General features: G+C 36.7%; 1 protein-coding gene across 1 annotated transcript in view; it reads right to left on the reverse strand.

Moving 5' to 3' along the window:
- The window catches only part of MALRD1 (MAM and LDL receptor class A domain containing 1), a 236579-nt gene that overhangs the window by 200927 nt on the left and 18718 nt on the right, over positions 1-16934 (reverse strand). The window contains exons 7-9 of the mRNA XM_062500144.1: positions 14533-14690; positions 7367-7459; positions 4990-5197 (exon numbers count right to left, since the gene is read on the reverse strand). Coding sequence (XP_062356128.1) covers positions 4990-5197; positions 7367-7459; positions 14533-14690 — 459 coding nt within the window. The remainder of the gene's footprint in view (positions 1-4989; positions 5198-7366; positions 7460-14532; positions 14691-16934) is intronic.

Consider the following 16934-nt stretch of genomic DNA (forward strand, 5'->3'; position numbering starts at 1 on the left):
TTTTGCTAGCCTGCAACTGCATAAAAGTTTTCAATCATGCTCTGAGAGCTCGGTCAGGTGAATGGAAATGGGGACACTCAGCTGGTCTCTCCATCAGGTTGGTGTTTCCCTGAACAATAGTACAGAACGAGGAGGGATGCTCCCCTCATTCAGCATGGCAGCACCTTTGGGATTTGAGGTAATAACTACCATTATGAACAGAAACCAAAGAACCTCTTTGCCGTTAATATTTTGACATTTTTTGTCATTTTGTGAAAATGAAGGATTACACTTATATACCTTCTTTCTGAGTTTCTGTGAACTTTCCCTATCAGTTTGTGATTGATTTTATTTACCTAGAATTTGTTAAAAGATTCATACAGAAATCTCACTGATGGCCATAGATCATCCAGCCTGAACTTCCTCATATCATAAGTCATTAGACAGATGACTCATAACCCTGATAGGTGAGATGACCTCACCTCCTTCTGAAACTACTCGCTTCCCTTGCTTAGGGTTAAGGAGTCCTCTTTCCACTCGAACATTGAATGGTAATAAAAATATTTGCATCTGTGTTCATCAGCTGTGGAAGGTTTCAAGGATTTGCAATTGTAAATTGCTATACTGTAAATGAAATGCAGTAAAAGCTACATGGCTTTAAAATTATACAGGTTTCCTTCATTCTACACATTCCATATTCATAAATTATACAAATACTATGAAAAGCTGAGAATATTTAAGGTAATACTAGAGGTGTTAAATTAAAAGCAGAAGCAGTAAAGACAGCTGTTTTAAGAAAGCTTATAATTAAGCTAAATGGAAGTGATCCTCTTTCAGAAATACCTGTAGGATGAGCCCAACCCACAATAATTTTGAATTTACATGGATGCTGATGAGTAGATAATATCCAGAAACACTACTGCATCAAAATATGATACTACTTGAAAATAACAAGTACTTCCTAGACTTGTTTCCAAGCTGCTAGGACTGCTAGCTACTGCTTCATTTGTATTTATGGGTTTATAAGAGCTCTGAAGGTTGTGTATAAATAATGTAAAATAAAAATAAGTATACTGTTTAAAATATTAGTTGACACAGTATTTAGTAAAAAACTTCCTTTATATTAGGTAGTAAATTTTAAAAAAGGCATCAGCATGAAAGGGATCTTTATAGTCCTTTAAATTATCCAAGTACTGCCTCTCACTTTGTTTGAATATATTAATTAGGTTTTCAAAATTTGTTATTATTAGCTGAAATAAAAAATTTAGAAGTGATCACAAATAAGAGGCATCCAAAAAACCATAATGAAAATGTAGAATTTAATAGTAAAATCTGTACTTTCATAACTTGTCACTCGATTAGATTCACAGATTTTAACAACTCAAATAAAGATGGGCACTCACATGCATAAGTGTTTCCTAGACAATTTCCTAATTTTTGAGACTTTTTTAAGTCTCATAGACTTAAATATATATTTACATAAATGAGCAGAGATTAAACAGAAATATTAGGAAGCATTACAAAACATATATGTGTTTGTTCTTGTAATACATTGTGTTATAACAAAACTATTCATGTCAAATCACCATGACCAAAGAGAAACATTATTTTTAAATTCCTTATTATAATGAAAAGAAGAAATTCTTAAAGGAGGGGAATCCTTGATATTAAGTAACAGCTGTCTGCCATTATTTTTGTTCAGTAAGAGATGTGTCAGCTCTTCCATTACCTGAGAACAATTCAACAAAAGAAACTGAGGATGTGTCCAAGGATAGATGCTAGAAGACCTAATAAAGGTTAAAATATGTGTCACTGTACCAGACTGGAAATTTTACTGAAAATCAATATGAATAAATAAAGGGAACTCTAAACATCAAGGAGGACAATATCAAGATATTGTGGAAAATGGGTATAATGGGAATAAAAGGACAAGGGGAAAAAATTATTTTTCTTTACACCTTTTTTGCTCAATACTGTAGAAAGTTTCTGAAAGATGAATCTTCTAAACTGACCAAACTGCTGAGTAGTTAAATTTCATAAGGGCCCTCTTTCCTGATAAAGAGTGTGGGAAGTATCCAAGACAACATTATCCATTAAAAAAGGCCAACTTTAACAATAGTTATTGCTATTTTAAACTAAACAGAGAAATAAGCAACTATTATTGGTTACTTATACTTTAGGAAAGAACCTTTTTCCACCCTTTTTTTTGGGACATGAATATACTTTTTGTGCAGTACCCCAACAAAATGATACATCTTCAAACTGTGGATATCTCAACACAGAGTTAGCAGTGCTCATTTCTCACTTGGGGCAATTGTCGGCATCGGTGCTTAGCACCGATAGATGGTGAATGCAAATTGGTTAACGCCATCAGTTTGTTACCCTACAAAAAAACCTTCACACTTTTCCCAATTGACAGAGGACTCAACTCACTGATGCCAAAGGTAGTAGCAAGCATCAGTCTGACAGCAAAACTTTTATACTTCTCACTGGCAGCTCCACACAACTCTGACTCCAACCTTCTTCCTCCAACCAACTCAAGCAGCTAACCCACTCTTTTATAACACCCATGCTTATCAGACATAGCTGTGATCTATTAAGGGCAAGGCTGCTTCCACTCTTTGGTAATTAGTACAGCTGCGAGGGGTGAGATTCTTTATCCATTGTCCCACACATAGTTAAGCAAACAACCCCTATATCTCAGGTACAATTGCATATCATAGTTTCTTTAATTTGAAGGGAGCTAGTGGAGAATCAGTGCCAGTAGAAAAACCAAAGTTCATTTCAGAAGCAGCAGCAGAGAATGGAGCACGAGGCAGAGCCACTGAAGAGGATTTTACACTGACTGTGGCTCTCATCATTCCTTGTCCCAGTGCACTGACTCTGGAGATTCCACAAAGGACAGTGTTGAGACCATCAGGCCATTCTGACTTCTCCTTCTTGTGCCCAACCTCCATTTTTTCTGACCCATCCACATCAGCATGGTGGAAGAAAAATTCCCAAAAATTCTACTGTGATCTTTAAAATACTGACTAGATCTAGGTAATTTGTAATCTTTTGCTTATCCAACATCAATGTCCAGTGTCCAAGCCACAGACCTGTAAGTGTTTGGAGTTGTCTCTATTTTCACCTTGTGTAGTACTTAGAAGATGTACTTCCTTCAACTGTGACAATTATTTTCCATCATCCTTTGAAACAAAAGAAAATATTCTTTTTTATTTCCAGTTGCTCTCTCTCATTGTTATGAAGTGGGATTGCTAAATTGCTGAGAAATAAACTCCAATTTTGAAAGTACTTCCATTCCATTCCTCCCAAAGAACTTATGAGGGCTCTCCACACTCCCACAAGTGGAGGTAGGACAGACGCAGAGCTAACATAGTATCAAGGCTTGTAAAAATCATAAAGAACTCTCAGAGAGGGAGCCCTTACAGTCTTACATTACATTAGTTTGCTTGGATTCAACACAGAGATAAAACAGTATAAACCTTCCTATTTAAAATGTTATTTCAGCATTTGCACATACTACTTGTTTCAGAGACAGTTCTCTGGAACATGGTTACTTAAGTAATTGAAAAAAATTAAAGATTCAGACTGTGAGTTAAAAAAAAGGCTTGCAGTCACAAATGTTTCCTAAAGTCTCACCAAGGAATTAGAATATAAAACATTATCAGTGTTTTAAATCATGCAACATTGAGCAACACACAAAATTTTAATTGGCACCTCCCAGCATCAATACACATTATGACCAGTATCTTAAATATGTGCACATTTTTATATGTTAAACACATATTTAAGTGTTACTACCACAGGCAAACATAACGTACTTATGCATGCCCTATAATATTAATTCTAGGAGTGATAGGGCCTCTAAAAATGTATTCACCTGGAGATCTAAAATTATTCAGAATTATTACAGACATTTTCCAGTAATTCCAGTTATTTTCTCTTTACTCTTGATTGTATGCAGTTGAAGCTGTGGCTTCAAAACACACTTACCTTCAGCTGCAAATATAATGATGTAGCTTCTGAACTACACTTCTGTGGTGATTTGTATCAGTGCAAATATCATGTCACTTAATGCATTTTCTGACAGTAATTCACAAACAGTGTAAATCAGAAAACTGTTCAAACAACAAACCCCAAGGTAGATTTCATTCCCTTGCAAAATAGGGAAGAAGAGGATATAAGTGTCGTATGTAGAGAATATATTTAAGCAAAAATAGAGTAAATGTTGCACTTCAGCAGATTATTAAACAGATTACTAGCTGTATCTAAAACATAATGATGAAGCCACTGAGCCAAACACAAAGCGCTGGAAAGAAGAAAAAGCTATGAATGTTTTCTCTAACCCGTGGAAATTGAAGTGGACAGGGATCTGGCTTCACCTGCAGATTCAGAGAGCCTCTGCTCCACACCCTGTGAGACACCTAGCTAGGAGGAAGGACATCCTTTGACATCGTGGTGAGAGAATAGAGACAAGAGTTGTCTCATGGGAATTAATATGTTAACTAGTTTGCTACAAATAAGGTGTTCTTGGTTTCACTATATGGTTGGTGAGCTACATATATGGTTCTGTTCCTTATCCTCATTATTGATTGGGCTCTATGCCCTCCACCCCATCCAAATGCCTCTGTGCTGTCTGGGTTTCAAGGTCTCTGGAGGTTGTCTTTTCACCATGTGGTTTCTACGTTTGTTATTTTTACTGTAGAAATTCCTTGTTTCAAGGCAGTTCCATCATTCCCATCTCTCTGTATTTATGCCACATATTCCCCAGCTGGCCCCATTCTGTTGTGGCTGCTCACGGTGCCCATACTAACCTGTATATCATTAAATTTTCTGGGGAAAAGAAGCCAAAAATTTAATTTTATTTTCCTAGCGATTAGAGATCACTACAACAAACAGTGATTTGTTACACAGACATGAATTTATAGTGATTTGTTGAACGGAGCTGTTTAGGGTTCACAACACTCCTCAGCAGGGTGTGCCTCTAAAGCAATGGGATTCACTCACAGCAGGTGGCTGGGTCCTCATCGCTGCCATCAGGGCAATCTGGGTGAGAGTCACAGGCTGATCCAGGCACCGTGGGCTGCCCATCCCTGCAGGTGGGTTCTTCCAGGGAGCAGAAACCTGGCAGCTCTGACGGTGCAGCATCCAAGAGCTGGATGCTATTCAGGCAGATGAAACCTGACCTGCTCTGGAGTGTTCCTTTAAACACAAGCTGTAAATTGTTACAGTTAAAATATTTGCATTAACAGACAATGTAGCGAAACTGATTTTTATTCACAAAAAAAACAGTTCTAGGTGTAAAAAGCACTGCATAGTTTTCATTGCAAAACTGTGATTTCAAATCAGAATTTTAATATTATGTACGACTATCTCAGGTTGAACTTACAGAAAATTTTAAGCTGAAGTTCAATGAATTCCAAGAATGAAGTTAAAAAAAAAAAGTTTATTTTAAAGAAAAACTCCTATCTCATAAACCTTTAGCTAAAAATTAATAATGTCCCAGTGCTTTAGAAAAACGTCCTAAAATTTAATATCCTTAAGACTCCATCTTCCTTTCTGAAGTGTCTTCAAAGCCTCATTTTGCAGATCCCCAAGAGAAAATTTCCAGTTACAGGTGCATAAAATGGACTGGGGACTGTCCTGGGATGCCAACTGGAACTGATAACTGTTTCATCATGTAAAATAAAATGGATGAACCCAGCTTCTGATGTGGGGCTGGTCTCTGGCTGCTTGTAATCCTGGAAATGTTCTGGGCACTGCATTGGAGGTGGCCAATTTGCTTTGGTCAAAGCCTTTTTGGAAACCATGCTGATGTTTTAATTATTTGGACAATTATGTGCCAATCCTGGGCCTGTGCCCTTACCCTGCTTTTTCTACTGCTATTGACATAGACACTGAGTTTGAAGGAGCATTTCTCTCTCTGACAGACTTGCCTTGCTCTGGGCAGATTTAGCACAAGCTGAATTATAGCAATGAAATTCCAGAACATCTGCTGCTCCTGGCCATGGTGGAGCCCAGCTCTGCTGGCTCTCAAAGCAATGAAATTACCCCATTTGTGCTCTCCAGGTTTCTTTTACCTGAGTTAAAGCAGCAAGCAGGAGGAAGAAAGCTTGGATTCATCAAAAATATTAGGATGGCAATAAAAAGAAAGCAATAAGAAAAAAGAGCAGAAGTTGGAGGAATAAATGAAAATGGATTTGTGGGTTTTGACAGGCAGGGACATGACTGAAGCGTGAGTCTCAAAGTAGTTATGTGCAAGGGTATCTGGCAAAACATAAGGAAACTAGAACAGATCTGATTTGGGGCATAAGCAGAAGGGTCTAGCACACTCCCCAAAGCCTGGGAATTAGGCTGCAGTGAAATCTCAAGAGGCATTTTTCTTTCTAAAACATAAGTTCTATAGGTCATTGTCTTCCACTAGGGAAAATTTATTCAAAATGACAAAATTCTAATATTTTCCATTCTCTCTCTACCAGTTCAAAAAACAGAAAGCCATGCTGAAAATATGAAATAAGCACAAATTTAAAGATTGTGTGTTTCCTTCCCTAAATGCAAAGGATCGTTGCAGTCTTTGTACAAGAATATATAGTTTTGGCTTCCTACTAACATATATAAAACCTAAGCAGACATTTGTTTATTTTTAGATACTACAGATAGCTTAATTACACATCCACTTGTTTATTCAAAATTGTCTTCGTGGGAAAAGGAGACAGGCAACAACACACACTTAGAAGCTACTAGGTTACTGAAATGCACATACTCTAACATCTGTCAAAACATCAATTCCTGCAGTAGGCTTAATTATTGTCCTTTCATAGAGATTATATTTTCAGCTGATTGCTGAAACAATGCTGAAACAGCTGAAATATGATGGTTATTTACAAAACTACTGTAAATGAAAAACTGTGAATCAAAAGTTACTTAAAATGGAAACTTGTAAATTAATATAAAAATTAAGTAGTTGCAATTTAGTGTTTATCTCTGTGCCTGAAATTTAAAAGAGAAATTATCATCCCAATTAGTGGTTTACCTCACTTCACTGAAGTTCCACAAAGATCATTTACATCATCACACTAAAGAGTATATATACATTAAAATGAGTTGGGAATTCCTGAGTTGGACTTAGATGACTGATTAGAATCAGATGAGATTTGTGTTCATTTTCTTGCATTTTATTCAAGTCCAGCATCTTCTGTATGGCATGTTTGTCTAGATGTTTTCTTGAACTACAGCCAGAGATTTACTCATATTGAAGCAAAGAAAAAATAGCAAGACATTCAATATACACACAATTTTAACAATTTTTTAGGCTTCCTAGAAGTATACAAACAATGAAGTATTGCATCTTCAAAAACTGAGCACATGCCTTTTTCATTCATACCTTTATATTTTCTAGCCCTATTGGTAGCTGTATATTCACTTCGACCCATTCCTCCTTAGTCAAGATGCTGGTTTCCCACAAGACATGCTCCTCCTGTAAAACATAGAAACCAACCTTAGAAAGATAATTTTTGCTCCTCCAGAAGTTATCAAGGCTATTTTTAGTCCTCCATATTTCCATCTCCCAGTCAAACAACCACTATATAAAAAGATGTTCTATGTGAAAAAATAGAGCTTCTCATATTAATTTGCAATCTTTGTACATCTACTGGAGAGAGGGGAAACAACACATTTACTGTGACTAAACAGACTAATAATATAATTATCAGGAGTTGAGTTGGTAGAATTAAAGTTAATTAATATGTAAATTAAGCCATGTTATTGCTGAATTAAACAATATGTTTCCATGGTGTTCTCTACATTAGTTTCCTTTTCATAAATAACTGCTTATATTATGTTGTGTAATTAATTAGATTTAGTTCTCTTACAACTGAATTTTGGGTCAGCCAGAAATACCCAATCAACTGTGCTAAAAACTTTTTTTTTGTTTTAAAATCTGTAGAGCAAGCACACAAAGTACAACCTAACAACTTTCAGTCATGCTCTGAGTTACCTTGATCCTCCCATTTACATTCCACCTCCTAAGGATAACAAGAAGAGTGCCACATATGGTAACGTTCCCTTTATGCAGGCACTCCAAGCCCTTTTGATTCAATAATCTGGCAAAAGTATCTCACACTCACTCTGCTTCTGGTCATGATCCTGCTTGGAAGATACTGAGGCATAAAGGAAACAAGGCAGAAACTTAAACCTTATATACCCACACAAAATCTTTTCAAGAAGCAATTGCAAAACAGAGCAAAACCCGAAAGACAGAAAAAAGACCAAAAAGACCAGAAAAAAAAGCCCACAGGAAAAGTTAATCTAGGCTGTACATACAAACAGACTTACCATTAAAAATACAAATACTGAGACTACTTTTAGGAAACTGCGGAGTATTGGTCATACCTTTTCCACAAAGGGTATTACAGAATAAGTGGCAGTTCAGAAGATGCAAAGCAGGATAAGAGAAATGGAGAATCTCTTGTATGAAAAGAAATTGAAAGTATAAAAAGAATTTTTCTTACGCGAGATTAATAAAAGGGGTTATGATAGGCATGTGAAATGTTATCAATACTATAGACAAGGACAGTTATCTTTTTTTTCTATTTTATAATATAAAAGAGAGGAGAAATATGCTGTCTACTGCTTGATAGGCTGTGGGCCAGCAGAACAACATTGAGATGATTTGTGATGTGCAGACAATTAATGTTCCTTTCCTACCAAGGCCATTTTGCTATATTAGCAAAGACAGAAGATTAAATCCCCATTGAACATGTGTTCAAAGATCAGTTTTGGAAAACTACCAAGGCAATACACAAAGTTCAAACTCTCAGTGAGACAAGCAATCAAATTGGCATACTTGATTTCAGAAGTAAAAGTCAGCTGTGAGTTTCTACATAACTATATATTATATTTGTCCACTTGTTTACATGACATATTCAGCAAAAGTCTTTCAATATTGAGGACACTTCATTCTGTGTAAAACTTGCTTCATTTTACTAAATAATTCAGCTTCCAAAGGAAATCTATTAGCCTATATTATACACACATAAGACACAGAAAAGGATGATGTACTAGGAACCATACTGCATGGCAGGTTAAAACCATACCCTGTGGTTAAATTTCTGCTTGTACTTAACATGCTTCCCCCCACCTGCACATACAAACCATTAAAACACATTTGCATATCTTCTGGGGAGCACTGCATTTGCTGTGTGTTTGACAGGATGCACTTTGATACTATAATTTTGCTAACTTTCAGATAATAGGTTAGAAACCCAGCCCCATGACCATTTTTCTCTCAAACTAATTTTAATGTAAATAGCTTGTAGCAGTAAACTTGAGTTTTCTGTATAGTAGCTAGACCTTCTTGGACTTTTATTTATGCTGAAAGCTGTAATTCATCTCAGATGAACCAATATTTTTAGCAGATTTTACCCCATGATTTCATGCAACTCTAATGAGTCAACAACATAATTTCTCTTCCTCACAATACTTGTAGTATTCACCCTGCTTGTCATATTCTGCCACTTCTTTGCTACAAATGGGCTAACCCCTCTAGCACACTCTTTGTGTCACTAGCCTTCTTCTAAAATACAGGAGGTGTTTTTTTTTCCAGTACTTTCCTTTGAGATTTATTTTGATAATGCAGGGGAGCAGCTGCTCAAGATAACTTTATTCCCCTTACCGTGATATATTACTATCAATAAAAACCTTTTGTAAAGCTAAAATGGTCAAGAATTGTTCCTTTTCCCCACAATGTTTTTTATTCTGTGATAATGCCACTCAGATTTGAAGGATGAAAATCATGAATTTTGTAAAAGTCTCCATTTTTAAAATATTTTTTATCCTTTTTTTGACATTTCTCTATCGATACATGCACTCCTGAGCAACTGCATCCATTATTTTGTCCCTACTTCTTTTCAGAGTCATTTGCAACAAAGACTTATTTGTTCCCCCACAACCATTAATCAACTTTACCTTCTGCAGAGTACACTCACACGAGTTTGCAAGTGTTGTTGAACATCGAAAAATTGTAGTGCATTAGGATACAAATTTACTTGTACATATAAGGATTGAAATTCTTTTATTGCTTAATCTGTATTTTTCAAAGCCATACAAATATGGAAAGATTAAGACAAGAAAAGGAAGAAGGTTAAGCCCATTACTTAAGGGGAGTAACAAACAATGAACAGCAAATGACAGAGTCAATATTATATTATTTGGTTTCCATTTTTACCAAAAATGTCAAAATTTATCTGTCAATTAACAGGCAGTTAATTTTGTCAATTGAATGTAGAAACTGGGGAATGAGATGCTGGAAAACAGTGCCATGGAAAGGAACCCAGTCCATGGCAATCTGAACGTGAGCCAGCAGTGCCCTGGCAGCCAGGAGGGACAACCCTGTCCTAGGGACATCAGGGACAGCTGGGCAAGGGAGGGGATTGTCCTGCTGTGCTCTGCTCTGGGACAGCTCTGGGTGCCACAGTGTAAGAAAAATATTAAACTGTTAGAGAGTGTTTAAAGGAGGGTCATGAGGGTGCTGAAGGGCCATGAGGGGAAGCTGCATGAGGAACATCTGAGGTCACTTGGTCTGTTCAGCCTCAAGAAGAAGAGACTGAGGGGAGACCTCATGGCAATCTTCAACTTCCTCATGAGGAGAAGAGAAGGGTCAGGCACTGATCTCTTCCCTGTGGTGATGTTGGGGGTTGGTTCTTTCCCTTTTTTCCCCTCTGTGGAATTTTCCCCATTGTCATGCTAAGATACCTGTTGACAGGGCCCTGGTGGCAAGGGGGAGGGGAGAGAGAGGAAGGAAACCCCTCGATATCCAAACATCCAGAAGAGCAGATGGAAGCCTCTGGCTCGCCCCATTTCCCCCACGGAGCTCGGATGAGAAGGACGATCGTCTCCATTGCCATCCCAGCATCAGGAGTCATCCTCACTGCTGTCAGACCCTGCCCTGCTGCCTTCTCACTGTAACCTGCCACCATCCAGCACTCTGCTGAGCATCAGGACCCACACCGTGAGCAGAGGGCTCTCTCTCCATCTCTCTCTCCCCCTGGGACAGCTCTGCCATCACCCCCAGCCCTCCTGCGGCTCTGCGGGACCCGCCCGCCCCCAGCACCGGGAACTGCAGCTCAGGGAAAAGGTGCCTGCAGCCAAAAAACACTGGGACTGAGTTACTGTTCTGTTTGTGGGTAATTTCATAGCTGTTGTTGTTCTTGTTTGTCGTGTTAGATATACTAGTAAAGAACTGTTATTCCTATCCCCATATCTTTGCCTGAGAGCTCTCTTAATTCCAAAATCATCATAATCTGTAAAAAGAAAGGAACACATTTTTCAGTTCAAAGGGAGGCTTCTGCTTTCCTTAGCAAACACCTGTCTTTCAAACCAGGACAGGTGACCAGTGACAGCACCTGAGGGAATGGCCTGAGACTGTGTTAGGGGAGGTTTAGGTTGGATATTAGGAAAAGATTCTTCCCCCAGAGAGTATTTGAGCACTGGAACAGCTCCCCAGGGCAGTGGTCACAACACCAAGCCTGACAGAGTTCAAGAAGCATTTGGACAATGCTCTCAGGCACATTTTGTGACTCTTGGACTTCACTGATGCTAGTGTGTACCTTCCAACTCAGGACATTCTATGAGTCTGTGAATATTTTATGTTAATTGAACAGTTAATACTGCCAAATGGGAATTTAAACATAGACCAGAATAGATAAATAATGTTACAAATATACATAAGCCAGAAGTACTAAAACTGGAATGGAATCACAAACTTAAGTAAAGGTTGCATACTGGAAGGAATATTTTACTGTCAGCAGCAAGCTCTGAGAACCTGAGGCAAAAGTGTAGGAAATTAGACAACTGGGAGAACAAAGGACATATTTGGCAGCTAAGGGATAAATACAGACTATGCAATTATAGCCAAGATGCTGAACAGCTCTTAAGACACTGGAACAAATTGCTAACAACCTTGTAAGCAACTAGAGAATTAGAAACTGAGAAACTTACATTGGCTGCTTCTGATGAGGAGCAAGTTGTGTTTAGCAATGCAATTTTTTTTTTTTCCCACCAGAAACAGTCTTGAAAAATTAGTTACTTTATTAAGGCTTTTTAAGTAATCTCATATAATATTTGCTTTAAAAAAATGTGGTGATTTGCTGTAGATGAAATTACTGTAAAATATGTGTGCAAATAGATATGAGTTTATTTCAAAGAGGAGATTTCAATAGTTTTTCTATTAAAACAAAAGAAAATCATAGAAAAGCTCTGTATAGGTCTGTTCCAGAACCTGATATAATTATAGTGCTGAATAACTGACTGGGGAATGTGGAAAGTCGAATGAAAAATAAATTTTAAAACCATATAGATAATACTATATTAGGAGGAATTGCAAGCACTCTGAAGGACGTAATTTGCATTTAAAATCATCTCAGTGTACAGAAACGAGTTCCAAACCAATAAGACAGAGCTCAAAGATTTGAGTCACAAGTAAGAAAGAAAAATCAAATGGTCAAATGCAGTAGTGTTTAATGAAGAGCAGTTTGGCAAGCCAGCAATAAAAGAGAAAAAGCTGCAGATTATCATGGACTACAAGTTAAATGTAAGTAAACAGTAGGTTACTGTTGACAAAAGGAGTCCATTTTCCTTATCTTTCTTTATACCCAACAGCAATTTAAATTCCCTGTCTTCCAGTTGTTACCATAATGTCTGTATTAGAAAATATGTTCACTCATCTTTGCTCCCTAAGGCCAGGGATAAATTTACAACATCTGAATCACTTGCCTCTAAGAACAGTACTGCAACTGTACATTGGGTATAATCCAGAGTTATTCAAAGACATGAGGTTTTGATCAATAAATATAACAATAGGATGTGCAGGAAACCGCAATTAAGAAGTTATTTTGAATGAGTTCCAGGACAGCAGCTCTATTGTCTTCCAGGGTCAGAACAAGCACTTGACCCTCTGTTTCTTAGTATTGGCTAGTTTTGAAGATTCATTTGTCTTTCATAAACAACCTAATGATTCAGTAGCAAAATGTATAAAATCCAACTTTCCCTTCATTTCAGTTTAAGAAGTCTTAAACATGAGTCTGCAGGTTGTTTTATTTTTCCTGAAACTATCAGGAGAAGTTTATATTTCTGAAGATTTTTCTGGCAAATTTTGAAGTATGATTAACTCATATCAACTTTAAATAAATCTATGTGCAATAAATACACTTTTGATTGAAAGAGAAATTCAATACCTAAAACATAAAAGAGCTAAGAGAATCTGTGGAAACAGAGTGGACTGATGCAAAAAATGCCAGAAAATGTTCTTATAATGAGCATGTAAGGACCAGTTTATCAAATAATTCTATCTAGGCTCCCAGTTCTATGGGAACTCAGATGTCAATTTTCTTATGGTTTTCACTTACATAATTTGCTCTGGTTTCAGGGAAATAAAACTCTTAAATTGAGTCCATTGATGCTACTTAGGTGAACTGCTGAAATCAATATTCCTTTTCTGTCTTGAGTTTGCTGCGAGTGTCATACCTGGGAATTTATTGGCAAGTACTATGACACAAAATTGTGTGTTCTGACCAAAACTCTGATTATGTGACAATTCCCTGACAAAGTAATGGGTCATAGAAAAATACAACTATTGGCTTTTATAAATGAAACATGAGCAAAAACCTGGAGTTATTTTCATAAATATTCAGAGACACAATTGGAAAGAAACAAATTATTTCCATTACCTGTCCTTATTTTAGGACCTTTTGGTTGTGCTACAATTTGGGGTTTTAACTTCCTATCTTTGTGAATGAAGTGGGTCTAATATTTAAACGTGTGTATTGTTAGGTGATAAGAATTCAACTCCAGCATCAAGATATGAGAGCCATTAACTTAATGAGAGCAGCTCTACTGCTCTTGCTTTCATTAAGTAGCAGTGCAAAGCAACAATATCAACCTATTAAACCAAACATCCAGAAGAGAACATCCTAATATTAGAAAGTCTTACAAGATAGGGGAGGTAAGAAAGATGGAAATAGTTAGCAGTGATCAACTGACATTTGTGTTTCATTCTGGCAGGACTCTTTTATGTACTAATAAGTATAAGAATAGAAAATTTACTGGTCTAATACTTGAGCAAAACAAAGCAGTTTTTTTCTTGTTTCATCAAGAACTTTCCAGTTATCCTGAATCAACAACGTTATTTTTTAATATGTCTCAATTGACAGAAGCACCTATTTTCTTATTCCCATAAGAAGAAGAAGGCAAGCAAAGCTGTTGCTATAGGTTCCCCCCCCCCCCCCCCCCCCGCGAAATCTGCAATTGATTTAATTCTGTAGTTTATCCTTGAAGCCTTATTGCAGAACATTCACCCATCAAATTAGTTTATAGCTGTGATGGCAAACACCCAGCTTTTGCAATTGCACAGACCAGTGGAATGGTACCAAGTTACTTTCTGCACAAACCAACTCAGGAGACAGGCATGTAGCAGCAGGTGTGTCTTGCATTTTGTCTGGTAACACCTGGGCTGCCATACCTTTACCTTTTGGAAATGAACATGTTTCTCTTTACCTGATTCATAAGCAGTACTGCCTTGAGATCACTCCTGTCTGCCATGGAGTAGTGAAACTGAAAATGGCAATTCTTGCTGGAACAATGACACATGGAGCTGTTTAGATGGGCCCTTTCATATGATGCATTGTAATTAGCTTCTGACCATTCTAAAGGGCCTGAAGGAAAAAGGAAAGGAAATAAAGGTCACTTTTTCACAAAGCATTTTTTTCTCAGTCTTTAAAAATAAGGACTGGTCTCATGTAATTACACCAAAGACCCATCCCAGCAAGAATGAAAGCTGATCATCATACTGATTATGTGACTTGGATATTATCTGTTCCCTATTTTTTATATATATCTTCATTTTACTCACAGATAGCCCCAGCAACCACAAATTACATCAGACAATAGTATCTCGAAGTTCTTACTTTGCATGCTAAAACCTGCAAGAAGTCCCAGCTCAGCCTCCTTAACTCTACAACCATTCAATAGCTAATGACAAATATATGTGAAAACTGGGCTTTCTTCCCGTTGTGGTTTCTAGGAAAGATGTTTTCTTTCACAGCAATGCTTAAAAAAACAAAATGAAACAAAAAGTGATCTGCATTACTGCTACAGGAAGCAGTCTCAACTCCAATGTGTAATCCAGGTCTTTACTTCTCAGCCAGAGCTTCTGCAACAAAATGTTGGAAGCATACTGTCTTTCCACCTGAAGCAGAAAAGCAGTTTGTGCTCCTCTTGACCTGCTGGCCCTTATAAAACCATTCCTACGGAGATCTGAAGGAGTTCTCCATCCCCTCAACAGTGTCTATTAGTTTTCAGAAATAAAAAGGCTAAATATTTATTTACTAAACATATCAGCTCTTTCCCCTGCCTCCTGAATCACTGAATATTTTGCTGCCTTCTGCAGCAGCTATTAAAATAATAAACAAGGATTAATTAAAAGCCTTAAGTCAGTTTCTGTGTTTATTTCTCGAAATTCTATTTATCTCAAATGCAAATACTACACAATCACAAGGTGAAGGAAGAAAGATTCATTTCACAAGAAAAATGCTCATTTTTATAAAAGAACATGTCCTTTTCCTTTTGTTGTCTGTTTACTTTTTGTGTTTTGCAATGATTTACACTGTAATATATTCTTGAAATTTCCTTAGAGTTAAGCTTGTAATTTCATCCCACAACAACTAACCTTCATATAAGAAAATATAGTAGATTTAACCCATATTTCTCTTTGACAGACAAGAACAAAGCATCTACACCTCTATGACTACTATATTGTGCATAAGAGAAATATGCAACACTAGTAGATATGGTACCAGTTGTTTATCTAGTTTCAGAGTTCTCTGATGCCATTATAAAATTGACCAATTTTAGTTTCTGAGTCCAATTTGAGTTTCTGAGTGATAATTAACATTCTTTTCTCTCTTTCCTTTCAAGTACTTGAATTTTTAAAAGCAAGTGAAAGAAGAGTTGACATTATTTTTTGACAAGAAAGCTAGTGCACTACTCTCAATAAACCAAAGTCCTATCAAGCATGCAGAATGATCCTGTCACCAAAAAAGCATGTTTACTCTCCTTTAGGGAATGCACTATATGTAAGTATTGTCATTGCTTCTGCTTAATCCAATGTAAGAAAAAAAACTATGAAAACTACAATAGCATATATGAAACAACAATAAAAGAAACAAGAAAAAAGTACTTTCTGAACAGTATTACAGGGGAACAAAATATCTGTAAGAACTTTTGACACTAGAGAAATTAAGAGGAAAAATTATAGATAAACTGCCTACAATATAAAAGTAGAGAACCAAAGCAATAAAGGAACAAAGGAAAAAATTCTTCCAAGGACAGAAAGTATTTTTATTAAATTTAGGGATACCAGCAAGGGAGGATTATTCAAAGGTCATAAGAAATCTTTTCTTTATAAATGTAATTGTTTCAATCTCTTATTTATAATTTTATTTCTTACCTCTCTTCTATTTATAGAAATGAAGGCTTTGATCAAAACCAGAATATAAAGCTTAGTCAAGCTCTATTTGCATTGCAAGTTTGAGCCCTCAAGCAGGGCATTTTTGCAGTTTGCATACCATTTCTTGAGTTTTTAGAATTATTTTTGTTATTCAACCTCTTCATTTACATCTCAATGCATCTGCATGAATAGAAATACTGAATGTAGTGAGATATCAGCAATCACAGTTCAGATTTTTCAATACTTTCCAATGTTAATGACTAATTAAATTCTGTGTGTTGTTTTCATGCTTGTTTCTTCACACATTTTCATTTTTCTTTATTACTTAGAACCATAGGGAATGTCTCCAAGTAGTTGGGGAAATTCAGCCTACTCAGCTGCCTCTGCACATCCACACAATAATGCCCAAGCACCTATTCAGGAAACATTCCAAATATATTCTCTTTCCATA

This window comes from Cinclus cinclus, chromosome 1 (assembly GCF_963662255.1).
Source record: "Cinclus cinclus chromosome 1, bCinCin1.1, whole genome shotgun sequence".
Lineage (NCBI taxonomy): Eukaryota > Metazoa > Chordata > Aves > Passeriformes > Cinclidae > Cinclus > Cinclus cinclus.